This window comes from Tamandua tetradactyla, chromosome 9 (genome assembly GCF_023851605.1).
Source record: "Tamandua tetradactyla isolate mTamTet1 chromosome 9, mTamTet1.pri, whole genome shotgun sequence".
Classification (NCBI taxonomy): domain Eukaryota; kingdom Metazoa; phylum Chordata; class Mammalia; order Pilosa; family Myrmecophagidae; genus Tamandua; species Tamandua tetradactyla.
In genome coordinates this window covers 36,429,805-36,456,093 of record NC_135335.1, presented here as the reverse complement: position 1 = coordinate 36,456,093, position 26,289 = coordinate 36,429,805, and the positions used below count along the sequence as shown (strand labels likewise).

General features: G+C 43.9%; 1 protein-coding gene and 1 long non-coding RNA gene across 7 annotated transcripts in view; one reads left to right on the top strand and one right to left on the bottom strand.

The window, feature by feature from the left end:
* Positions 1–345: 345 nt before the first annotated feature.
* LOC143646988 (uncharacterized) lies at positions 346–20,043 on the bottom strand. 3 transcript variants are annotated; one of them, XR_013157769.1, is made up of 3 exons: positions 19,955–20,043; positions 6,963–7,079; positions 346–650 (listed from the first exon to the last, which is right to left on the bottom strand). It is a non-coding gene; the product is annotated as an uncharacterized LOC143646988 (long non-coding RNA). The 3 variants fall into 3 exon arrangements; XR_013157770.1 differs by lacking the exon at positions 346–650 and adding an exon at positions 1,496–2,791; XR_013157768.1 differs by lacking the exon at positions 346–650 and adding an exon at positions 5,080–5,824.
* A 73-nt stretch (positions 20,044–20,116) lies between these two features.
* The window catches only part of TSEN2 (tRNA splicing endonuclease subunit 2), a 52,121-nt gene continuing 45,948 nt past the window's right edge, over positions 20,117–26,289 (top strand). For 2 of the 4 annotated variants that reach the window (XM_077116508.1, XM_077116503.1), the window contains exons 1-3: positions 20,117–20,198; positions 23,425–23,626; positions 25,131–25,212. In XM_077116508.1, coding sequence (XP_076972623.1) covers positions 23,438–23,626; positions 25,131–25,212 — 271 coding nt within the window. In that variant the 5' untranslated portion in view covers positions 20,117–20,198; positions 23,425–23,437. Of the gene's footprint in view, positions 20,199–23,046; positions 23,257–23,419; positions 23,627–25,130; positions 25,213–26,289 lie in introns of those variants that run through there. The other 2 variants (XM_077116504.1, XM_077116505.1) reach the window with 2 other exon arrangements.

Genomic DNA, 26,289 nt, shown 5'->3' with positions numbered 1-26,289 from the left:
TAGGTGTACGTGCTCAGACACACGCAGACTCTGCAAACAATGCAGGGAAATAAAGTTCTCACAGGAAACATTATCATATTGACTCACAACAGACCCATCCATAAAACAAACTCCGCAGTACCTGGGCTGGCCCCTGGAGCAGTGCAGCCCAGGAGATAGCAAGCCGGGTCCCTGCTCTGTGCCTGGGCCCTGGAGGAAGTGGGTGCCACTGGGGTGGGGGTGGAGGGGAGGATGGGGGGTGGAGGGGGTGGGTAACTTCTCTTGGCTGCCCTCACACTGGCCAGGGGATCTAAATTACTTGTCAAAAAAGTTTTTTTCTTTTTTTAATGCACAAATCCCAGAGCATCAAAAAAAATTGTGGTCTCATTGCCTTGTCACAATAGCTGGGTTGCAAAAACCCCTCTTAATACCATGGTGTTTTGCAAGTCATCTGCCATGTCTATGCGGAAAATATAAGCGTCTCCAGAGGCCTGTGTCTTCATCAGTCCTTGCTCAGCAAAGCAAGCTTGACTGTTGCCAGTGGAGAGAAGAGATTTTGCTTCCAAGTCTGTTTTCAGGTTTGGGAGGCAGCTGGGTGCATCTGCTAGGCAGCAGATGGATGGGCCTCTTACCATGTGGAATCCATTTATTCAGAGCCTTGGTTTCTTCATCTGCAAAATGGGATGGTCCTGAGAATTAAAGGAAGAACTGTATATCTAGCTCCAGGCAGAGTGTTCATTTTTGAACCCTTTTTGGGAAGCAGCCTGGAAAAGTGATTTGGGCATCCAAAGACTTTCATCTGAGTTCTGACTCTACCCTTTATTAATCCAAGGACCTCTCTGAACTTCGGTCTCCTTCTCTGGAAAAGGAAGGGGCTTACCAGCCCTCCCCTGCCTGCCTCCCAGGGTGTGTATGTCTCTTAGGGTACTGGGGTGTGAACCAGGGCTCAGGCGCCTCGCTATGAGTTACCAAATAAAGGAGATGGTTCCCGAAGTGTTAGGGAATGAGGTCACTCAGTCCCAGCTGCACACCACTGCTTTCCCATCCTGGAATGAGAGTACTACGTGGTGTCCTAGGATCTGCCCCAAGAGGGGAAGAGGGTCAGTGTTCCTGGTCATGGGGATTAAGCTGCAGGAGCACTGGGAAAAGGTCTTCAGTTTTGCCCTGAGCACCTCTCCTTGGAGAACCCCAAGTTCCCCCTGAACATGCTGCCACAGACTTAATCCCAGATACCTGGCATGGTGCTGGAACATCACAGGTCTCTGCGCCATGCCTGGCGCTGGCTTGATACCCTCACAAAAATCACTTCAAGCCTTGCCTGCTCATCCATTTCCCCATGTGGTGGCCAGCGTGCTCTCTCAGGAACACACTTAGACAGGTCCCTTACCTGTTCAAAACCCTTCAGTGCTTTAGGCCCAAACTTTTTACCTTGCCTTTTAAGGTTCTTTTGGGTCAGTTCTCTGCTGACTTGCCAATGTTCCCTTCCAGTATTACTCCCACCCACCCTGTGCTCCAGACTCACTCAAGGACTTGCAGTTTCCTGCTTTGGCCATGGATTCGCATGCAGGTGCCTTGTATGTATTCTTCTGACTGGTGGGACCATTCCCTCTATTGGCTTCCAACGAACTCCTATTTATCCTTCAAAGTCCAGCTCAAATGCCCTCCTTTCAGTGAAAACAACCCTATGCCATCCTCCAAACAGTTGCTTTCTTCCCTGTGCTTCCATAGTCCTTTGTCCATCTCTCTGTCATAGCGCTTATTATGCTGTCTTATGACTTATTTCTTTATATATCTGACTCCTGCCCTAGACCACAAACCTAATTTGTTAATGATTGTGTCTGATTTATCCTAAGATTCCCAGTGCCAAGCTCAGGACCTGAAAGTTCATTAGCTTCATTAACTGAGTGATTAATGGCAGACAAGCTTTTGGAGAGAAGGGTAGGCATATATTTTTAGACCTAGTGCTGACCTCCTTCTTACCTATTTTTATCAGCAATATGTGGCAATGGTTGAGTCTGTCCAGGTTTTTTCTTTCAAGCCTTCTTTAGTAACAAAAATTATTTTGTGGCCAGGATTTCCTTCAAAACCCAAGCAAGGAAAGGAGATCTCGGCAGGGATTCAGAAGCTCACATTTTGGCATCTCTCTTTTTATCTGAACAGCTTTGAGCAAGTCCTTATACCGCTCTTAAAATTGGAAATGTAGTTAACCTTCAATATTGGCTGAGACTGTAGAGTCAAAGGGTCATGGAAACCTCTGGATGCTGCCAAATGTGATATCTCCGTCTCTGGTCTTTGTAGTCGATTGATTGTGGCGTTGTTTGCTCCGAACTTTTAAAATTTCCACACTTAGGAAATGTCCCTCCTCAAAACGGTGGCTGCATGAGCCATGCTGCTTAAGGAATCTCTGATGGTGGCCAGATTTTCAGCCAAGTGTCCTTCAAAGGAGCAAATTTTGCCTTTAAGCTTCCGTAACTTGTTTTTCTACCAAATAGATCCCAAACAAGGCCTGAGCGGCCCAAGTCTTAGTGCCAAATGATCCATGCCTGCATTTTTCAAAGGTTTTAATGCGTAACTGTTTCATTCTTTCTGGGGAGATAATTTCTAGGCGACAGAGATATTTTGTAAATAATATACTTAGTTGATGGTGGATGAAAAGTCAAAGCACCAGAAGTATAGCCATTTTTCCGTCCCCTGAGTCAGGTCCAGTGGTGGGAAATAGGTTGCATTTAGCCGTAACAGTTGAACTTCATGGGATGTGTGTCTTTCAGGCAACGGCGTCTGGGGCGCTTCCGAGAAATCTTGACCGGTCACCCTAAGTGAGGAAGGGCTAATTAAAGGAAGTATAGAACTAGCAGCCAGGAGATTCCAGTGTACTAAAACACAAAGGCAGTCAACCTGTAAATCGCTAAGTAAGCTTTCTGCTTTGTCCCTGTCCAGCCACCCAACCTCTGCCCAGATGCCCTTGGTTTTTTTCGCCTGATTTCTCACCTGCTCTTCCCCATTTGACCTGAGGGCTCGGTGGAGGCAAACTTTGGAAGTGAAGCTAAGGCCTTAACTAAGGGGACCCCCACCACTGCCAACTGTGGGACCCTCAAGGGCTGCCCTTGTCTCTTCTTTATTCTATGCCTAGTACAGGCCCCAGTAGCAGGGCATGGGGTCCAGAGAATGGACAGGAAAATGCAGCAGCCAAATGCAAAATAAAACTACTGGACACCCCTCTATCTCTATCAGCACAACTAAAATGACCATGACTGACCACAGTAAGTGCTGAGGAGATGTGGAAAAACTGGAACTCTCAGGCACTGCCAATGGGAAGGCAAAATGGGTGCAGCCACTTAGGAAAATACTTTGGCAGTTTCTTATAAAGTTCACATACACTTTACCCCATGACCCACCCATCTACTCCTAGGCACATGCACAAGTGAAATGAAAACATAACATCCACATAAAGACCATTCCACAGATGTTCATAGCCAGTGTGTTCAGAATAGCTCCAAAGTGGAAATAATCCATGTGCCCATCAGCAGAAGAAGGGATGAACAAAACATAGTCTAGTCACACAATGGAACATTGCTCAGCCATAAAAAGGCATGAAGTTCCGAGACATGCTAAGACATGGATGAACCTGGAAAACAGGCTGCATGAACGAAGACAGACACAAACAGCCATATAGTATGTGATTCCATTTTTATGAAATGTCCAGAATGGACAAATCTATAAAAAATGGAAAATAGGTCGGTGGTTGCCAAAGGGCTGGGAGGAGGGAAGAATGGAGAATGACTGCTTAATTCATACTGGGGCGATTAAAATTCTTTAAAATCGATTGTGGTGATGGTTATGCAATTCTGTGAATGAACTAGAAACCGCTGAGCTGTACACTTTAAAAGGGCAAATTGTTTGCTGCACGAATTATAGCTCAGTAACTCTGTTACAAATTAAATAAATAAATAAAGTCAGTAAAAGTGTTGGTGGCAAGGAGCTTTTCTCAAGCCTGGCTTAAGTCAGGCAGTTTAAGTTGCCCCATAATTAGCAAACTCACAGGCTGAATTGGAATGCAGAATTTTTACCGGCTGACAGTGTTTTCAGACATGATTTGATCTCTTAGCTTTTGGCGGGGCAGGTATTCTCAATGGCCTGCTGACCTTGTCTACCCCTGCCCCAAGGCTGAGAGGCACCCCGCCCCACTCCCTGGGAAGCTCACAGTGAAAAGAACGAGGCTCCAACCTGCACTGAGCTCCTTCTAGATGCCCTAGGACTGCTCTTGAGAACATTAAGTGATGAGGTGACACGGCCCTGGCACACAGGGTAGGCTGGAGACAGGGTCTGGGAGTGAGGCCGAGGTTAGAGTGTGACTCGTCTGTCGTGCATAATTGCGATCACAGGTAGCATTTATTGAGCGCTTTCTGTGTTCCCCGGCACTAGGATAAGTGTAGTCTCAATCTGTGTAGTCTCTTTCCATCCTTACCATGGCCCTCAAGGGTTGGCTCTAATATGAGCCCCGTTCAGAAGGAGGAAATGCAGCAGAGCCGGTGTGTGCCTTGCCCGAGGCCACAAAGCTGGTCTAGCGTTGCAGCCCAGATTGGAACCCCTGGGTGTCAGAGGGTCTGAGGTGTCATCTGCTTCTGCTGATCCGAGAGGAGGCGAGGGCAGGGAAGCAAGAGAGCTTGCCGGAGGGCGTTACTCAGCAGCACAGCCAGAACTGGAGAGTCCAGTCCCGTGACTCCTAAACCAGTGCTCTTTCCACCCCGCTGCATCCAGCTAAGAACATGGAGTGGGTAATGTGTTTAACTGGTGAACCCGCACAACAGAGCCAAGCAACGTGGGGCCTCTGTCAAGGGAAAGAGTCCCATAAAGGCCTCAGTTTATGCTGAGAAGAGGAAAAATTAGATGTGAAGAATTACCAGGCAGAGAGGGGTCTTCTGAAGAGCAATTTACACTGATTGGAAGGGAGGGGGGTTGGGGGGGAGGGAGGAAGGGAGGATGGTAATAAGTCTTTGCCGCTCAAAAACTATTTAGAAAATGAGAGGTTTAATTCTCCGCTGTTTATTTTTCTAGGTCCTCAGCAGCAGGCAAAACCTCGGTTCAAATAGTTCCCTAAACTTTCTTATTTAAGAAATTTCAAGGCAGCCAGACATTTCACTCTGTGAGACTGCAGCCCTGTCTAATTCTTCTCCGACTCCTCTCTGCCGCCCGTATTATAATTGGAATTCAGAAGCAGTGCCTTGATTTCCAAAGGGTTTAGCCATTTAAGAGATCTCGGGTTTGGGTTTGCTCTTGGAGATAGCACCGGGCCATTTTATTAGGTGTTACTCAATTTGAACGTCGTGTAACAAGTCCAAAACCGAAGTGCATGTTCTCGCGGCGTGCTTAATGGCCAATAGCTGCTGTCACGATTGCGTGCCTCTTCCCTGCCAGTCTGCGTGCTCGGACCTTCACCCGTGCTATCGCTCAATCTCTGCATTCTTGCGACAGCAGCCCTGCTCTCCCCTTTCTGTGGACGGGTGACCTGCAGCTTAGGAGGTTATGTCACACCAGTTCACCTAAAGTGGCATGCTCCCGGACTCTTCATTTTTGTAAAAACATTTTTTATTGCGAAATGAGATTCTCCAGTTTTTGAGAGTGGATGCTGTTTTCTTGTTGCTGTTTTTTTGTTTTTTTTTTTTCCTTTTTATCTCGCTGGGCCTTTGCTGATGGCTGGCGATAGGGCTTTCTACGGTTGGGCCAACTTTCCCTGCCTAGCTCTTTAACAAACATTCCAGGTGGACTTATCATCCCTGTGGGTTAAATGTGAAGTTCTCATTCCTGGGCTGCTCTATTTTTTTTTTTTTTAAATCCATATCACAGCCTAAAAACAAAACAAATAAGGAAACCATATTCAAAATATATATATATGAATGAAATCCTATCAACTGAAAAAACTCTATAAGCTCTTTTTTTTTTTTTAAGTATTTACAAATTTCTATCCCCCCCGTACTTCATTAGTGCAAACGACATGCTCTTTTCTGGCGCCAAGACCAAGAAAACTGCGACCCAGCCGTGGATTATGGTTTCTGATCATTCAGCAAATGCTCAGCACTGCGGGCTCTTCAGGAAGGATCAGCAACCGGGTTGGGCATGAAGGGTGCAGAGATGGAAAAAGACCCAGCCCTGCCGTGCAGAGCTTCAGGCCACTGGAACGATAAGGCACGCTCCTTACAAAACCAGTAAAGCCAGACCTGGAGTGATAAGAATGTAGAGAAGGCCCAGATAAAATGTCGTGAGAGCGTGGAGAAGGGAGAGGGTGTTTCCATCCAGGAGAACAGGGGAAAGGCTTTCTCAGGGGTGCCCCTGGAAAGGGGGGTTGGAATGGGATAGGAAGAGACACCCTGACTTCCTCTTCGTCATTGCAGGTAGCACGGAAGCCTCGGTGCCACCCACAATCTTTCCATTGTGTCACTTCACCCTTAGAGCAACCCCCTGAGAAGTTGCTGCCATGGCTCCATTTCTCAGATGGGCAAACGGAAGCACCTAGGTTTAAGGCCTTGTGCAACATCCCACCGCAAGGGTAAGTTCCGGAAGCAGGACTGGAATCCAGGTCTGTTTGAAGCCAGAGCCTCTCTGCTCTTAGGCTGATTTACAGTTTTCAAAGAACTTTCAAAAGTGTTATCCCACTAGATCTTTCTGTACCCAGAATTTCTCTATGTCTCACCAGCCTGTTGGCACAGATGAGTCACCTTACCGCTAATATCTTGAACTTCACTTGCTCTGAGCCCTCCTCCCAACCCTTGCTCATCCTGGCCCTCCAGCCACCTGCAAAGCCTCACCCACCTAATAGCGGGAGTCCCCTGGGCTGTCCACGGTCTTCTTTCCCTTCTCGCCACCCCCCACAAGCCTCCATAAAAGCTCTCTGCCCACAAAGGCCGTTGAAGGTATAGCCCCCCTCCACCCAGCCGTGAGTCTCTTCCAGAATGCTTTCCCAGCACGACGGGCCCCAGAGACTGCACCTGGAATGGAGAAAGATCTCTGGCCCAGAAGCCAGGAGACCAAAGTTCTAGTAGCCACTCCGCATGGGACCTCGGTGACATCCAGCATTTCCCCTCTGAGAGCCTTGATTTCCTTATCTGTGAAAGGAGAAGGGTCAGTTCAGTTCCATGAATGTTCACTGAGCAGCAGCTGAATGCAACGCACTGAACCAAGTGCCGTAAAGAAATTGGTGAATCAGATCCAGGCCCTCGATAAGACACACACATAAGTAATTACACCTCCAAACCCTGTGTGTGGGGGGTAAGTGCCACTAGGGAATCTGACAGTGCTGGTGGGAAGGGCCTTTTCTGGCTGGGGAGTGCCCCATATGGTGGCCATTCATTGAGGCCTTAACGTCCTCCAGATCTTGTGCTCAGAACTTTGCAGCATCATCCCACTGAATTCTCCTGTGATGGTTTGAAGGTGTATGTACCCCAGGAAGACATGCTTTTAAAGCTAATCGATTCCTGTGAGTATAGGTCTATTGGGGGTGGGAACTTTTGATTATGTTATTTCAATTGAGGCATGCCCCAGGTGCTTCTTAATCCTCTAATTGAAGTCCTTTATAAGAGGATAAAGGACAGAGAGAAGACACAAGGAAAAAGCCAAAGAAGTTCAAAGAGAAAAGCCAGAGAAGCTTAGAGAGAAGGACACACAGAAGCTAAGAGACACAGAAGCTAAAAGAGAGAAACAAGCAGAAGCTCAGAGACGAAGTCATGAGGCCAGAAGGTGGAAGCAATGAAACCAGAGAGAGACACGCCATGTGCCTTCCCACGTGGCAGAGGACCTGAGGATGCCAGCAACCTGTCTTTAGAATCCAGGTATTGTCCTGTTGATGCCCCGATTTGGATAGTCACTGCCTCAGAATTGTAAACTTTTAAGTTGATAAATTCCCATTGTAAAAGCCAACCTGGGTTCGTTTTCTGAACCATGCACCCCCCCCCAAAAAAAAAGCCAACCCATTTCTGATATATTGCATTTCATCAGCTTTAGCAAACCAAAACATTTCTCCAACGCTGTTTGATGTAGGAACTAGTATTATTTCCATTTTAGAGACAAGAAAACTGAGGCTCTGAGAGGTAAACTCACTCACCCGAGGTCACACAGTCACTAACTGGTGGAATTCAATAGAATTAGGTCTGAGGGATCTCAAAGCCTGTACTCCCAACTGCTGTCTCAACAGATGCGGGGCTAGAAAGCTGCACCTTAAAAACTCAGCTCCAGGTCCATCCCTTCCCACATTAGGGTTCTTGGGATAGAATCATGTATTGTTTCTCTAACTGCACAGTCAGCTGGAACCAGAATTTCTGGAGCAGCTCAAGTAAAATCCCTGGGGTCTTCTCCCAAGTCACAGAAAAAAATAATAACTTGTTCATCAGGGCTGTTTGAACATAAAGCTGTTCTCTCATGCAGTCATGTCATTGGGTATTCTGCACACCATGCCTCATTCAATCCTCACCGTGACAATAAGGGGCAGTGTTTGATCATTGTTTTACAGAGAAGACAAAACAAAGAGGTGCCAAGAGGTAGCATGTTGTGTCTGGGGAGACTCGGGTAGTAAGTGGCCTGCACGCCCCTAATGCCATGACCTTAACCATTCCCTGGTGCTGATTTTCTTTTTCTCCATTTTTCCAGTGGTTCTCAGACCAGGCTACACATTTGAAACACCTGGGGTATTTTTATTAAAAAGCCCTACACGTAGGCCCTGTTAAATCTGACTCTCTCCATGCGTGACCCAGGCTGGCGACCTCAGCTCTAGCCCAGGTTTGTGGCCTTCCACCAAGAGCGCTCAATCCCTAGAAGATGAGATCTGAGACGCCCTGGAACGAAAGGGAACTCAGGAGCGGGGAAGAGAGATCTTTTTCAACTACGCTTCCATTTTCCCTTCCATCTATTCTCCTCTTTCCTGTCTACCCAGAAACTAGTTTCTGGGGGTCCCCCTCTGAGTCTGTTTGGCATTTGGGATAAGGATTTCCATGTGACCCCCAACCCCACTTGGGGTCTTGTATTGCCTCGGACATACTTGGTGCTCAGTAAACATATGTTGGACAAATTAATGAACAGAGCCATCCAGCCATTCCTTCCAAGCACATGAGATTGGCATCAATCTATTCTGTAGGAATTTAAAGAACATGCAAGAGAACAAGAGTTGCCCCCACCCCCAAACAGAAGGCATCATGCTTCCATCAACAGCACATGAGGGTGATGGGGGGATGGGTGCTGCTTTCACCCCACCTTTGCCATCAATGTGCATAACTCAAAAAACAGCAGCCTTCCTCACTTAATAGATAGAAAACAATCTCAGTTTTGGTTTGAATTTACATTTCTTTGAATACTGGTGAGGATGAACATTTTTTTTCATATGCTTATTAGTCATCTGTATTGCTTCTTCTGTGAATTGTCTGTTCCCAATTTACTAATTTACAACAAGAACCATAACTGCCAAAGAGACCGGATACACGTGTTCTGCAGCCAAGACTTCAGCTCCCTGTAGGCGCGTTTCACAGAAAGCCAAATTCTAATCAGAACGTTGCTTGGTGAGCATAGAATGAGAAAAAGGAGGGGTTATTTATAAGATTCAAAGCATCAGGCATCAGGGAAAGTTAGACCTGCCACTGGGGTCCACCCAAATCCTTGGCCTGCCCCCTTTCTCTTTCCTCTGTCTAAAATGCCTTCTTCAGCAGGGGACGTTCTTTCTTTAGAAACATTACTGCATTTATTTGAGGCTTTCTCTGGTCTAGGATCCCTTCTTGATTTTATGCATGAACTCCCAGAGTGCAATCTCAATTCCTAATTCCTTCGAAGACTTTCCACTGCCTACCCATTTCTCAGGGATTTGCAAAGTGTAGTTGACACATGGGGTGGGTTGTCTGCCTGCCTCATTTTCTGGAAATTGTTGCCCTCCACAAGTGAAATCAGCTTCACGGGGTTTGCAAAACTCGGGAGATTGTATTCCGAATTTGGAGCATTGATGTAATTGTGGATTTTTCTGGGGTGAGGGTCCAGTACCTTCCTTGGACTATCACAGGGGTCTGTGACCTCCAAAAGGTTAAGAGTCACTGCTACAGAGGCCTCTGAGAATGGAGAGAAAGGTGCTAATGGAGAGAATAAGAATAAGAATGAAAGAAATCAGGGAGAGGGGCTCCAGGGAGGTGAGTGGTCCAGGAGGCTTCCTGGAGGAGGAAGCAGAGCCTTGAAGGACAGGAAAAATTTCATTCAAGGATAGGGAGGAGAAAGAAGACTGCCTGGGCTGAGGCCTTGGTATGTCTTGTCTGGAATATGCGTCAGTCACTTCCTCAGACCCACTTTATCCTCCTGTACCCCAGGCCCCCAGAGTGATCTCCCTAAACCAGTCTGACTGAGTCACTCTCCTGCTTCAACCATCCTTGGGTCCCCACCACCTTTTGGATAGAAACTACACTACCAAGGGTGTCATTCAATGTTCTCTATGACTTGGCTCCAACATTCCTTTCCAGGCTCCATTCCCTTTTCCATCAGGATGCTTAATGACTCCTGAATGCATTTTCCCATCTCTGTACCTTTGCTCAGGCAGGTCCTTCCCTCCCCAACTTGGCTCATTCCTCCTCATCCTTTAAGAACCAGCTCGAATATCCACTCCTCCCAGAAGTCTCTCCTGAGCCCCTCTCTCCTTGGAACCCCTCTTTCACAGCATCTACCACATCGTATGAGTATCTCACCTTTCCAGGGCATCCTCTACTGCTAGGCTGTAAGATATTGTGTTTGGCGTCTCTGGGAGTCCCTGACCTCCAGCACAGTGCCAGCTATGTAGTAGATGCTGAATGAACAAGAATTTTGCCATTATAGATATGATGAAGGGAAAGCATCAGGTGGAAAGAATTAGGAGACCTGGACTCTAGTTCTGGTCCTCTGGGGCATTGGACAAATTCCTTATTCTCTGCAGACGTCAGTTTCCTTATCTGTAAGAGGAGAGTATTGGGACTTGCTCATCTCAGAATGCTATTTATTAAGCATTTACTTTGTCCAAGGTACTATATTAAAAATATCCATCCTTATAAGAATAATAAATATGATGTGTATAAATATTTCTGGTAGACTGGAAATATAAAAATATATATTGGAGGACATGAGACTGGAGACATGGATGGACATTTCCACACTAATGTTTATGGCAGCAGTATTCAGAATTGCAATGGATGGAGGTGAGCTGAGGGTACCTCACCTGGGGACTGGAGGGGAGAACTGTGGCGAGTACATACGATGGACTGGTGAGTGGCTGGAGGAAGAGATGAGGGCATGGGGCATGCAGCTAGGTGGGTGAAACTTCAGGACAGCAGGTTGAGTGAAATAGGCCAGAAATTAAGAGAAATATTATAATGCCTCGCTAATATGGACTAGCTATAATGTACAAACTCTGAGAACTGAATTAGAGAGCATAGGTTATCAGGTTGGGGCCTTTTGTAAAGGTTCCCAGATGGCAAACTCTTAACAGTAGTCACATCTGTTCCGGAGTTATCGGTTGTTATTTTTAAATTCTGAGATGTTGAGCTCTTTGGGTATAACTTGGTTGTTCCATGGAAGTGTTGGTGTGTATGTGACACCTGAGACTCACACCTGGAGTTCTGCAGCTGTGAAGGTCAGCATTACTCCATACAGCAACTGTTAAAAACACTGAAGAGGTGATCAGCTTCGGTTGGAGATATGAATGAAGCTAATCTGGGTGTGCCTGGGGTGGGTCAGACTGAGGGGTGAAGGATGAGATTGACTATATTTCAGGGTTTCTGCTTCTGTGTGAGACCAAAGGAGGGGATGTTTACTTGGTGCAAGATTTATGTTTTCAGTAGCATACTGTCTAATTTAACTTGTGTGGTCAGCTTATTCAAACACATAATTACATGGAGCCATGAATAAGGAGTGAGATCTTGTTGGTTTGTACCAGTCGATATGATGCCCTGGTGCATCCCAGAATAAGCTGGGCAGAAGATTAAAAAGTATTTGCAAAGTTCCCTAAAGGGACTGGAGGAAAAGGTGGTAATATAAATATTTAATATTTAACTTTCCCACCTGGGGAAGCCCCAATATTCTCACAGGCTTTGGAAACTGCCAGTTTTATGGGGCAGGCCCCCAATTTGGGGGCTTGCCCTTCCTGTGGAGGAAATGGCTGCGTCTACTTGTGATTGTGTCTGGAAACCTCTTTTGTTGCTCAGATGTGGCCTCTCTCTCTCTAGGCCAACTCTGCGGGTGAACTCACTGCCCGCCCCACTTGTGGGACGTGACTTTCAGAGCTGTCTCCCTGGCAGTGTGGGACATGACTCCTGGGGATGGGCTTGGCCCTGGCTTTGTGGGAGTGAGAAGACCTTCCTGCCTAGAAGGGGGAGGATAGATGACGCAGGGTAAAGTTTCAGTGACTGAGAGATTTCAAGTGGAGTTGAGGGGTCTTTCTGGAGGTTATTCTTATGCAATATATAAATACCCATTTTTAGTTTTTGGTTAATTGGAGTAGCTGGAAGAAAATGCCTGAAACTGTTGAACTCTAATCCAACAGTCTTGATTCTTGAAGATGACTGAATAACTATAGCGCTTTTAAAGTGTGAACATATGAGTGTGAAAACACTTGTGGTGGGCACTCCCTTTATCCAGTGAATGGAGAGATGAGTAAGAAAAAAAAAAGACAAAAATAAATAAATAAACAATAGATGTTTTGTGTGTTTTTCTCACTTTCATTTTTATTTTTATTCTTATTTGTATTGTTTTAGGAGTAATGAAACTGTTCAAAAAAATCGATTATAATGATGAATGCACAGCTTTATGATGATACTGTGAACCACTGATTGTACACTTTGGATGATTATATCTCAATTAAAAAAATCATGAAAACAAAAGAAAGATTTGAGGTCTAGTTCTAGAAGCAAGACAGGCAGGAGGACCAAGACCTCTCAGTGAGAGAGGATTTTTAAACTTCAGAAGTTTTGGGGGGTGGTCGATCCTGACAATAAACTTTATGCTGCTCTGGTCCCGGTGACATGGTGAGGTGAAGCGAAATAAACTTGGACGTGAATGTCAGGCAGGGCCCAGCTCTGATCCTGGCTCTGTCACCCTCCCACTGTGTGATCTTTGGCAAGTCACTTTACCTCTCTGAGCCTTGAAGACTGGAGATAATCGAGTTATCTTAGAGAGTTGCTGTGAGGACTTAGTTGGAGGGAGGACTCCATGAATATTAGGAATTCTTTCTTCTTAATCCCAAGGAACAGAAGCTTCAAGGAGATGGTAGGTCACAGTTTTCTCCTCTGCCAAGTCTGCACAGAAGAGCCCCCCAGGGAGGCTGGTTTGACATGAACTGAGATTGTGGATACAGAGAACGATGCTGGGGTATTCAATGAATGCTGTGTTCCCTCCCAGCCTGGCAGTGGGGCATAAATTTCAGCCTCATCGTCTTGGGCAAAAAAGCTTACAATAGGGATTCAGGGCCACTCTGGAGATGGCCAAGAAGGAAGCACAATAAAGAAAAAGAGGCAGAGGAAGGCTCTGAAATATGTGATGATTTGCCTTCTCCCATCAGAAAATGCTCTTAAACAAACAGCAAGTTTCCTCCATTAATAAGGCCTGTGGAATGCAGATGAGATTTTTTTCCTCCTCCTTTTTGCTGATTAAGTTCCCCCAAAACCCCCTTAAGAATTTTAATAAGAAATGCAAAAATCAACAAAAGTCCAGCAAACCCTTTCCTGTTATTAAATAAAGGGAAAGTAAATATTGCAAGTTGGACATATTTCATAAGAGGATGTTTTGTTTGGGTGAGAAAAAAAAAACGAGAAAGAAAAGAAAAAGCTATTTGCTTTCTGGAAGCAAATACATGTCTTTGCTGAATTTTGGTTTCAAATTTGATGACTGGGGCATTATTCCTGGTTTGCCTGGAATTCAGGCCTTTTGACATCCGAGGCAGATGTACCCGGGTGAGCAGGAAAACCAGGCTTTAGCCATGTCTAGCTTCCTCTCCCCTGTCTGCAGACCAGAGTTCACTCACCCAAGCAATTGCATTGTTGACTTCAGAGCACCTACAGCGGGTCCAACACAAGACAAAAGCAACTCGGAACAAAGATTTTTATGTTGTTTGGAGGCTGGAGAGGTTCTCTGCACCTCCTCTTTAGGATAAGATATGAGACTATAAAACATTGTAGCAACACATCATAGGTAGACTAAGCAAATGGGCCCTTTAGCCAGGTGAACCTGGGGCTGAATTCTACTTCTGCCACTTAACACTGGGTTACCCTGGGTAAAGTACTTAACTTCTCTGATTCTCACTTTCTTCATCTTTAAAATAAGGATAAAAAAATTTACCTAATAGAGTTACTGTAAGAAATAAATGAGTGAAAAGATGGACCAATTGCAAGTAGAGGGCTAGACTCAATATATATCATATATTATTTTGAATAATATGATGAATATAAAGGGGAAGAAAAAAAGGAGACATTAGGAAAAAAGAGGAAATAAGATAATCTTTTATTTCTTTGCGGTGCTTAATAGTTTATAAAAACACTAGCATTCATGATTCATATGCTGGCCACTGCAGCCCTGGTAGATGGGTGAGAATTGTCCTTATTTTCAGGTTGAAGCACCTTGTGTTTAAAAGCTGGCATGACCCCCTCAGGGTCGCACATTAAGAAGTAATCTAAAAAATAAAAATAAAAAGTAGACTATCTGACCTCAAGTTCAGAGAGAGTGACCGAAGGAAAGGGAGGGATAGAGTCCAGAGCGTGTGGCCACTTCCAACCTCTTCCCTCCCACACTGGAACCACTTCTCCCCCAAATCCCACTGCTGGGCACCTCTCTCCTCATCCAAGGGGCTCCCAAGGTCTTACCTGGAGCTTGCTTCTCCCTGACACTGAGTCATCACAGTGTGGTAGGAACATTTCTGGTGGAATCCCATGTGGGATGCCAGGATGGGATCCTCACCCTGGAAATGCTTTTAAATTCAGGTCCCATTCATGTTTGTTGCTATAGCAAATCCCAGGCCCTGACATTGCAAGGCCAGAACATATCTGCCACTTCTTCTAACCTCCTTATGCAGGGTTCCTTGCATGCCTGCCTAGGGTACCGGCAACCTCCATTTCCAAACAGCTGATCCTAAGTAGGAAAAGTATTTTGCATCTGTATTTTATTCTTTGTGTCTTTATTCATTTGCCTCACCCTGGAAATGCTTTTAAATTCAGGTCCCATTCATGTTTGTTGCTATAGCAAATCCCAGGCCCAAGCATTTTTTTGTGCAAAAATTGAAATAGATAAAGAAACAAAACAAATAATTTAGCAAACATCTGTATTCCCACCACCCACATTTGCTTTCAATGTTTTGTTTTTTTTAATAAAACATTAGAGATAAAACTAAAGTCCCCTTTATCTACTGCCCATGTCCCACAAAGTTCACGCCAATGAATCTAGCACATAACCCTCCTGTTAATTTTTTATAGGCTAACATTTAAAAGCATATGTGTTTAATCTATGTGTGCATGCAATATTTGACATTATTTTGTGTGTTCATTTACATAAGCGATATTATAGCATCCATATTATTCTGCCTTATGCCTTTCTCACCAAATGTATTTTTGAAATCTATCCATGTCAATATGCATAAAGAGCTGGTGTGTTCCTTTTAATTGATGCATAATGTTCCACTATATGAAAATATTATAGACCACATTTTATGTACTCATACTTCTAGAGATGGACATTTAGGAGGTTTCTAATTTTTAAAAAATTAAAAACTACCATGCTTTTATAAAAATCTTTGTGCATGTCTCCTTAAGCATATCTGTCTGAATTTCTCTAGGAAATTTACCTAGAAATAGAACGTGTGCATGTTAATTAGAAGGTAGCATAGCAGGGTTAGGTGAACCCGTGATCCAGTCCCTTCTTTGTGACCTTGGGCAAGTGACTCCACCTCTCTAAATCTGCCTTCTTACCTGTCAAGTGGATGGATAATCCCTAACCTAATAGGACCGCTGTGAGAATTAAGTGAGGTGATCTCTAAAAAGCACCTGGAATTGTACAAATGGTAGGTAGACAGATAGCTCTTCTCATCGATGCTATGGATAATGCTGGCAACCAAAATAAGAGCTAAAGACAATAATCAACCATTTGCACAAGGGATCCAGGACCCTTAGACAGGGGCCCTGACCACTGAAATAATGCCCCTGGGGCTTACCCATCACTCATCAACCTGTGTATGCCTAGACTGTCACTAGGTCAAGCTCATTTCAAGAATCAGAGGAGTCACATCACTTCTTGTATGGTTCCCAACTTCCACATCCCAAGGTTTGTATTTCTCTGTATTCACACCCAGTTTTGTACCAGAAAGGATTGACTGCAGCTCCTTTTATTATTTTGCCCTTCAATTTTAAAGATTGCTTTTACTACACAAACCACATATGCTAATCAGGAATGACTTTACTCTCCATGCTTTATTCATGACAGGCTCCTGTAGAAGCCAGGCAAAGGTTCTCAGCAGCTGTGAAGGGGAAGAGCCAGGCTGCACACTGTTCACTGGGCGCAGAGACCACCTCACCACTGCCCCCTACACCAGCTTCTCCCACCCTAGAATGGAAAGGTCTACTCTTCACGCTACAGCTTAGCTTCAGTTCCTTCCCTATAAAATGGGATAGTAATACCTACCTTGAATGGCTGTTGTGAGGCTAAATGCTAGATAATGTGTGCAGTGCACTTGTTAAAAACCTTTTAACTTGCTCCTTTGGATCCTTTTCCCCTGCTCCTTTGGATCCTTTCTCTTTAAAAGCTGTGAAATCAGCTGAGGTTTGTCACACCAGCAGAGTGAAGCTGGACTCTGCTCCTGATTTGATTTTTGTTTCACAGTCCTTGCATTTCATGTTAAGAATGCTGGGAATACCCACATGGAGGCTTAGTAGGGTCCCTGCAATTTGTTGTTTTTTAATCACAGGAAGTGCAGGATCCAGGAGAAACCGGGTGGTTTAAATTTGCTGAAATATCCCCATCTAGAGGATTCGCTAAGCATTGCAGGGTCTAACCCTCCGTTCCAGAAAACAATGGGGCGACAGCTGGCGCTGCCCTGCCCTGCTCTGAAACGCCAGTGGCTCCCCATTGTCTACAGGGTAAAGTCCAAGAGCCAAGCCTGGAATTCAAGCGCCTCCACAATCGGGCCCCGCCTTACCTATCAGAACCTTATCGCTGGCTTCGCCCAGGTCGGACCTCCTTCCCGCGCCAGACCTAGCTCCTCCCTGGCTATGGAACCTCCAAGCTCATTCCTGCCTCTCACGTGGCCTACCCTGTGTGGTCAGACCGCTCTCAGCCCTTCTTCTCTCCATCTCTCCCAATGCCAACCCTTCTTCTAGGCTCAGCTCAAAGGCTACTTCTTCCCAGAATCCTCCCAGGCCTCCCAGTCCATGTTGGCCTCCCCTGACCTCCCACCAACACTTGCTGTGGGTGCCACTCTTTTTGTTTTTATTATTATTTTTTTTGTAAAATATAGCATATATACAGAGTAAAGAAAGAAAAAGCAATAATTTTCAAAGCATATTTTAACAAGTAGTTACAGAACAGATCCCAGAGTCTGCCATGGGCTACTATTCCACCATCTCAGATTTTTCCTTCTAGCTGCTCCAAAACACTGGAGGCTAGAAGGAATATTAATATAGTGATTCAGCAGCTGTACTCGTTACATCCTATGCTCTGCTATACCTCCTACATTTCCTTTAATTCTTCTTCCAATCTCTGGGGGTCTTTGGGCAATGCCCATTCTGACTTTTTCATTTTGAGAAGGGAAGCCCACACTAAAAAATAGGGGGATGTGATCAATCAATAATCTTGGAGACGCTGGATCCTCTGGGTTTCAGGATTTATCTGACCTAAGACCCCTCTGGGAATTATAGGTTCCAGGAGAGCAAACTTAGTGCATGAAACCCTTGAAGAGTCTCAGTATGAGCCCTAGGTGATCTTAAGAGTCAACAAGAGTGATGTTGGTTGGGATTTAGCAAACCATGGGTGCCATTTCATTTTTACTTTTTGATTTTGAATGCTGTGTTTTGATCAATTCCCCCTATGTGTCCATCACGATGGATTAAAATGAATACAAGTCTGATGATCACAGTTCTGGATCCTCGTCCAGCCTCCACAACTTCCTAGCCATGAGAACTTGGGCAAGTGAGGGACCCTCAACTATGGCATGGAGTAAATAACATCTTTCCCAGAGGGCTGTTATGAGAACATAAAATAACGCATCTGAAGTAGCTGGCACGTAGTAAACATCTAATTGTCATTAGATTTTCAGATAAAATATAGGACCTCCAGTTGAATTTGAATTTCAGATAAGCAAATACTTTTTTGGTGTAAGTATACCCCAAAAAGTGTTACATGGGGGTTCTGTGTTACATCTCAGATAAATGTTAAGGTTTACTGCTAGTTTTCTTAGGTGTGCTAATGATATCAAAGAGATATATGCTATGTTCTAATAAAGTTTAAGTCCTCATCTATTAAAGATACATTCTGAGATTCTATGGATGAAATTATATGATGTTGGGGATCACTTAAAAATACTCTAGCAGGGAGAAGTATGGATTTACAGAGTTTCATAGCAACAAGATGCCAAAGGTTGAACATTGTGGAAGCAGATATTCATTATACTGTTCTCTCTACTTTGGGGTATGTTTGGAAATGATCATAACAAAAGGTTTAAAATGCACACTGAGGCTAGGGTGGGGGGAGGAAGGGGGCAATTCTTAGGGAAAAGTCCCTTATTTAGTAGTCTTCACTCTGGACTCTGTGACGCCAGGGTCCTCACAGGGTAACACTTCTGAGATCCCATCAATAAATGCCAAACACTTCAGCGCAGAGCTCTGGTCTGGGCTCTACTCTCAGCCCCACTTCAGACTTGCTCTGTTACTTTGTACAAATCTCTGCCTCTCTGGACCTGTTTTCTTCTCAGTTAAATAAGAAAGTTGAACTGGACAACCCCTGAATTCCCTTTCATTGTTAAAACCCTCTAATTCTAAAAGCAATGGTTCCTAAATTGGTATGTTTTATGATGGCTTCCCTCCAGGTTATCTCTTCCCTGCCCAGTCCATCCCGATAACGCTTTTACATGAATTTTCCCAAAGTTCTCCCTTTTTTCCCAACGCTCCACCCATGAAGCTATTCTGATTTTGATTATCTCTAGCCTGAACTCCTTGGCCTAATACTTATAGCGCAGGTGCAAAGCACCCACTTGCCACACGTCTCGCGTTCCCTCTACTAAGAGCTTACAGGAGTAAGGGACTGCCCCGATTATTACAGGAACACAGAAGAAAGTCACTCAAGTAGGCCTAAGGAGCTGCCAGGGGAAGTCTCCCAGAAAAGGTAGTATCTGCGCTTGAGACCTAATGGATGACCACAATTACTGCCACAAAGAGAATGGAGAAGCATGTTCCAGAAAAAGGCGAGGAAAATACGGAAAAGGTCCAGAATATCAAGTCAGTCACAGCTTGCCCGTGTATCTCTCCAGTATCATCGTTCTTCCCTGTTGCCCACCTTCCCCGCCTCTAACCCCTCGCCGAGCCTGTGCTCTGGAGAGCCTGCCTGGAAAGAATCATTCCCCAATCACCTTCAGTGGTTCATTTACGACAAGGTACACATTGGACTCTCCACCCGGCCTCCTTTAAAATAATCACTCCTCTGCTGAGGAGAATCTTTGACACCTTGCATCACTTTTGTTCTGCTCATACGGGAGATTCAATCCGCTCCTATTACCCCCATTTTGCATTCAGAAAGCTGAGCTCGGCTTCAAGGAAGACGTCAACTGATCCATTTCCTCAGGGACGTGGAACAAGGACTCGAGGGTCCTTACAGCTGGGTTCGAGTCTGAGCTCCGCTACTTCCTAGCTATGTGACCTTGGACAAAGTCACTCGCATTTCATCTGTGAAATGGATCTTTCAGAACTGTTGCGATTTTTTAAACGAGAAGAGCAACTGCCCACGGGTTTTGTGCATACAATACCGGATAAGGGAGGCGAAGTAAGACGCGGTGGAACCTCTTCCTCGGACTACCGGCAGAAACAAAGCACGCGAAAGCCCCGCCTTCCGGCCGTGCGCAGGCGCACTCTGAAAAGACCCGGAGAGCGCTCCCGCGGGCTCTGCGGCTGCGTATTCGTCGGCTTTACGGCCGTGGTGCTTGACGGCAGCCGTGTCCTCTTCTCGGCCCGCGTTGCCTTGGTAACGGCCGGCGCGTCGTAAGGGACGAGGTAAGGTATCGCGGGTGAGGAGAGGGAAGTGTCCAGGGTTGCTGGACGTTGGGAGTCTGTGAGGTTTCTGCAGCCGGGGTGCACATTGCCTCCTCCGAAGACTTTAGAGCCAGAGACTTTCTGGGGATCGTTACAACAACTGGAGCGAGGAGCCAGGACTCCTAATTTTGGGAATCGATCACTCTTTCCTTGCACCTGTAGCCTTTCCTACTTCTGTTTGTTCATTTTGTAAACATTGGGCGTGGGGACCCTCAGCCACTAGTTGGAAGACACTCAAGGAAATAAGCAAAGGGATAAGTAAAGACAGGGAGTTACGAACTTGTCTGGCTCTTAACACATTTTGGCTTGTGCCCAATTGTTTATGTAGTTGTAGCTACCACCTGGCGAGCACTTTCTGCGTGCTAGGTCCAGGAAAAGGCGCCTTCGCAGTTACCCCATTTAGGACACACAGTAACCTTAAAAGTGTTATCGTTTGTTTCTGTGTGTTACTCTCGGATTCCCTGAGCTCAGGAAGTACACGGTTGGAGACTCGAACATATTTCTTAATTGGGAGAAGGAGAACTTTGCTGGTGGCTTTAACCAGGCTTATTTGGCGCCAGAGCCAAGGGAGTTGGAAAATTAAATGGAGTCAACCGCTCCCCTTTTTGTTTGTTTTTGAAATAAACATTTACTGAAGACCCAAAAGGTGTTAGTTTATCAGCTCAGGGGAAGAATGAGGAACAGGCCCTGCTTTTGATAGAGTAGCAAAGAAGTTAGCTAGACAGGCACTCTGGAGTCAGACAAGCCCAGGTTCTAGGAAAGGAAAACTAACAGTCTCTTAGATGTGGGTAGCATTCACTTCCTCTGTGTCTCTTTCTTCATCTGTATAATGGGGGCCATTAGGATTCTGTGACTTAGTTTAAATGGGCCCTCTGATCACCAGTGGTTGGAAACCTTAGCTATGTCTTGAAATCACCAGGGTCCCACCCAGAAATTCTGATGTAATTAATTGTAGGTAAAGCCTGGTCATTAGGAGTTTTTTTTTTTTTTTACTCCCCCCACGTGATTCTAAGGGCAGCCTAGGTTGTGACCATTGTTTTTATACCCTTCCCAGGTTAATTTTCTTAATCTGCTCTTTTTGATCTGTTATTCCTCACTTAAGAACCTGCAGTGGCTTCAAGTCTAAACTAGGCTTTGCATTCCAAACCATTTGACAATTGGCCAGGTCTTTCCTGTACATCTGTGTATGCACTGGGCACAGTTCACCTTTTAGGCCGGTCTCCATACCACTTCTTGTTCCTTGCCTTACCATCCTCTTGTATCTTCCCTAATAATGGGTCCTTAGACGAATCACTTACCCATTCTGAGCCTCACTTTCCTTGTCTATGAAATGAGTATACCAGTACCCACGTGTATAGCACGTGGCTTAGCCAGTGCCTGTCATATTGTGCTACCAATGACTGTTCTAATTTTACTCAGATAACATCTATTAAATTCATGGTGTTCTATCAAGGCAGTAAATAAATTATCTGTAAATGCCTATGGCAGATGGACTCCTTTCTCCCTTGCTTTGTTTTCCGAGCTCAGCACAAGACTTAATTCTTCCACAGAACTAGAGACTAGAGAATATCTGGTTTGTCCTATTTGGTTTTTCGCAATATTAGCTTTAATGAGAATAATTTACATACCATACAAATTACTCTCTTAGAGTATAAAATTTAGTGTTTTAAAATGTAGTCACGGGGTGCAAAGGTAGTTTAGTGGTAGAATTCTCGCCTGCCATGTGGGAGACCCGGGTTCGAGTCCTGGCCTGTGCACTTCCAAAACAACAAGCATAAGCAAAACAAAGAACAAAAAAAAAAAACCCCAAAATCAAGAAAGGGTGCTACAATAAGGGGATACTCACATGAAGAAAGAATGAAATGTTACCCCCACCATACAGCATTAAAAAAAAAAGTAGTCACAGAGTTGTGCAACCATCACCACAATCTAGTCTTTTAATGTTTTTATCACCCTAAAAGGAAACCCTGTATCCATTAGCAGTCACTCCCCATTTCCTCCTTCCTTCATCCCCTAGCAATCTACTGCTAATCTAGTTTCAGTCTCTAGTGCCTATTCTGCACATTTCATATAAATTAAATCATACTGTGTGTTTCCAAGATTCATCTAAGTTGTAGCATGTATCAATACTTCATTCCTTTTTTTGGCCAAATAATCTTCCATTATATGGATTTACCCCATTTTATTTTCTATTCATCAGTTAATGGACATTTGGATTGTTTCCACATTTGGGCTATCCTGCTGTGAAGATTTGCATATAAATTTTTGTATAAACATGTTTTTAGATCCCTTGGGCATATACCTAAGAATAGAATTGCTGAATCATGTGGTAGCTCTGACATTTTGAGGAACTGCCATAACTATTTTCCAGCCCTGCTTAAGTGGGTTGTTCAAGATTACATAATAACAGTGGTAGTTGTGCGTGCATAGAAGGCCTACTATGATCCAAATTCTTCATGCTCATACTGTCATATGGGCAGAAGTGACACTAGATTATGAGGGGAGTGTTTTGTGGCAGTAACCCTTTGATCATACACGTGGGTTGGAGTACAGAACCCTTGCTATCAAGCTTTATAACTCAACCTTGCTTTGTTTAGAGCATAACAGCAATTCCAAAGGGAAAACCCTAAACAAACCAGGCAGATTAAAATATAACTTTTTATTTTCTCTAGTTTGAGAGATTGGAAGTTCTTGAAGTTAGCTATTAAACTTTTTTCTTTTTTGACATTGCAGATGTAATATATACAAGTCAGGTATAAAAATGAAAATCTAATGAAAGTCCAAGTTGTAACCTGAAATCCCTAGAAGATGCTGCATTAGAGACCAACATACTGCTTCAAAAAATCTAACAGTATTGTTTATTTTCAGTTCTCGGGTAAATCGCTGTTTCTTTGCTTGAGTACCAGATACAGTAGTTGGCTTGGATTGAGAGGTATAAAGTCATCAAGTTAGGTGAAAGGCTAGTCAAAATGCCCTTGGAAACAAATCTCAGATTGCCCATTAACATACAGTGTATAAGGTTTGTTATAAGTCCAGTATAGTAATTCTTATACTGCTTTATAAATATTCTGTTTTCCCCCACAGACCACAAATGTTTTCTGAACCCTGTGTATAAACCCACAGTGTTGATCCATACAGTCATCAATCGGTTTCTTTCTCTTTGTTGTCTACCCTTTATAAAGAACAGTTGTCCTTGAAAAATGGCAGAAGCGGTTTTTCATGCACCAAAGAGGAAAAGAAGAGTGTATGAGAATTATGAGTCTCCTTTGCCCATCCCTCTTGGTCAGGATCATGTTCTTAAAAAAGGATTCAGGATATACCGTGCTGAAATGATTAACAACAATATCATTGTGAAGAATGCAGAAGATATTGAGCAGCTGTATGGGAAAGTAAGTGCAGACCATCTTGGTATGCTTAATTCCTGACAACCCCCATCCCATCTGCTCCTTCAAACAGACTAGAAACAGTGCATGTTTTTTATCTTGTGGTTTGGTAGTTGTAGGAACAGTATAATTTTAATTAGGGCCTAAAGCCGTACATTATAAGAATAATGAAACAACAGATGGGATGTCCCCACGATCCCACAAATCAACAATAAAATGGGGTCAGTGGATTGACCTTTTTTCCCACTTTTAATTATAAAAGCAATGGATGTTCATTTAAAAAAAAGAATAAGGAGGAAATTCAAGCAATTTACAGAAATATAATAACTAAAATGTGACAATCCCCCCCCCGCCCCCCACTCTCAGAGGAAACTATAGAGTAGGCTTATTGATTGCAGACTTTTTTTCTTTCTTTTTTTATGAGTTGATTTCAAATCAGTGGTTCAGGGCAAGAGTTCCCTGACCTTTGTGGAAGAACATCCCATGATATAAAGAATTGGGTTGGGGAGTACCGGTAGTAAGTGATCATCATTACAGTAGTGCCCTTCCTGGCTGGGTCTCCCCTCCTGTAACTGGGATGGGCGCAGGTCATCCTAGGTGGAAAGGGGACATTGCTCAGCTTATAGAGAAGTCAGATGAGCCTTCAGAATGTACTTCGCTCCTATCTGCTTTCTCTCCTGGTTGGGGGCCTCTTAGGTAAGAGGCTTCCAGCAGCAACAGTAGGTTTGGGGTGGCTTCCTTCTTCCCTTTATCTTTTCTTCCTCCTCTCCTTTCTTCCTTTCTCTTTCTCTCCCTACACACCCCTCCACCTGCATAATGCATTCATTGTTGGGGGCATTTTTTAGCAGCTTTATTGAAGTGAAATTTACACACTATAAACTTTACCGACTGTATTTGTACAATTCAATGATGGTAGTAAATTTATTATAGAGTTGTACAGCTGTCACCCACAGTGATGTTTTAGAACATTTCTATTACCCCAGTTAGAGCCCTTGTGACCATTTACACTTATTTCCTGCTCCCACCTCTAGCCAGAGGCAATCCCTGGTCTGCTTTCTGTCTAAATATGCCTTTTCAAAACATTTTATATAAACTATATATGTTGCTTTTGGAATTGGCAATGGTAATAGTTCAATTTTAAGGCACAAAAGAATTCAAGAATTCTTTTATACTTGAGGAGACGTAGCTCCTGCTTTTAGGTGCCTTGTGTCTTTCAGCAATGTGTAAAGAAGAAATTTTGCCTCTGCCTGCCCTGTTGTCTTCAGCTTATCAGACATAGACTGCAACATTACTCATGAAGTAAATGAGATGGATTGAAAACTTATTAGTAGTCTTAAAGCTCTCAAGAAGATGCTAAGATCTTTCTTGGTAATCACTAGATAATCAGAGGAAAAATATAAAACAATGAAAAGTGGAGTGAACCTGTTGTTAACTCTGAGTTATTCTGCTTTTGCTAAAAAAAAATTCGCAATTAAACATGAACTAACTTTTTGTTCTCTCTTCTTGGAAGGGTTATTTTGGAAAAGGTATTCTATCAAGAAGTCGTCCGAACTTCACAATTTCAGACCCTAAGCTGGTTGCTAAGTGGAAAGGTAACCTTCTGCATAATTTAGTTCTTTTGCAAATTACCATTTTCTTTCATTTTTGATCTGTATAACACCTCAAGTTATATAGTAAAATATTCTAAAGGAGAAGTATCATGCCCAAAATAGCAACTAGAATAAATCTAATCACAACAAAAGTGTCCTTATAATTAGTGAAAATGTGTTTTACCTTATTTCTGGAATGATCCTAAGTGTTATTCAGGCTTTTCTCTTTGAGCCTTGCCTAGCAGAGTACAATGCCTGCTCCCCTGTGGTACTATGTGAAATGAATTTTGCCTTTTATTTCCAGAAATAAGATTTACAACAATAGCTATGGCATTGACTATACTAAGATGTATAGTTCTCATTTGCTGGTCCTTTTTTTTTAACCAATCTTTTAGCGTATTTTGCTGAAGAGTTTTTCTTGTTATTATTTAAGAATCAATACAAGCAGGTTAAAATGATTAGAAAGAATATGTAAATGTTTTTTGTCAGAAAAAATACAAATTAAAACTGCACTGATGATGAAAATGTTCTGGAGTTAGTTGTTATGGTAGCAAAACATTATAAATGTATTAAAAGCCACTGAATTGGTTAAAATGGGTCATCTGGTAGACCAAGATGGCTGCATAAGACATTCCAGGGAACTGTCCCTTGCAGAGTATTTGAACAACTAGCAAAAACTGGCAGAGCCATCTTTCTTAGACCTCCAAAAATAGTTGCAGTAACTGAGGAAGTACAGAATCAAGAAAAAGCAAATGGAGCAGAGTAACCCCTATGCACATACTGGGTATCAGTGCCAATCTATCAGGTAGAAGCATGAAAGACTGAACTAAGAAACTTGTCTCAGGCTTACCCTTCCACAGTTTGTCCTGAAGGCAGAGAAGCATCCTGGAGTGAAGAACTAAGGATTAAGTCATCTCATAGGGGGTGAAAGTTTTATTTCAGAGGGAGTATAGGGGATGTGTTCTATTTATAGATTAAGTGTGGTTTAAGGGGGCATGTATAGCTACCAAGTTGACAAGGGATGTAGTATGATGGTTAGGTTCATGTGTCACTTGGCCAGGTGACAGTGCCCAGTTGTCT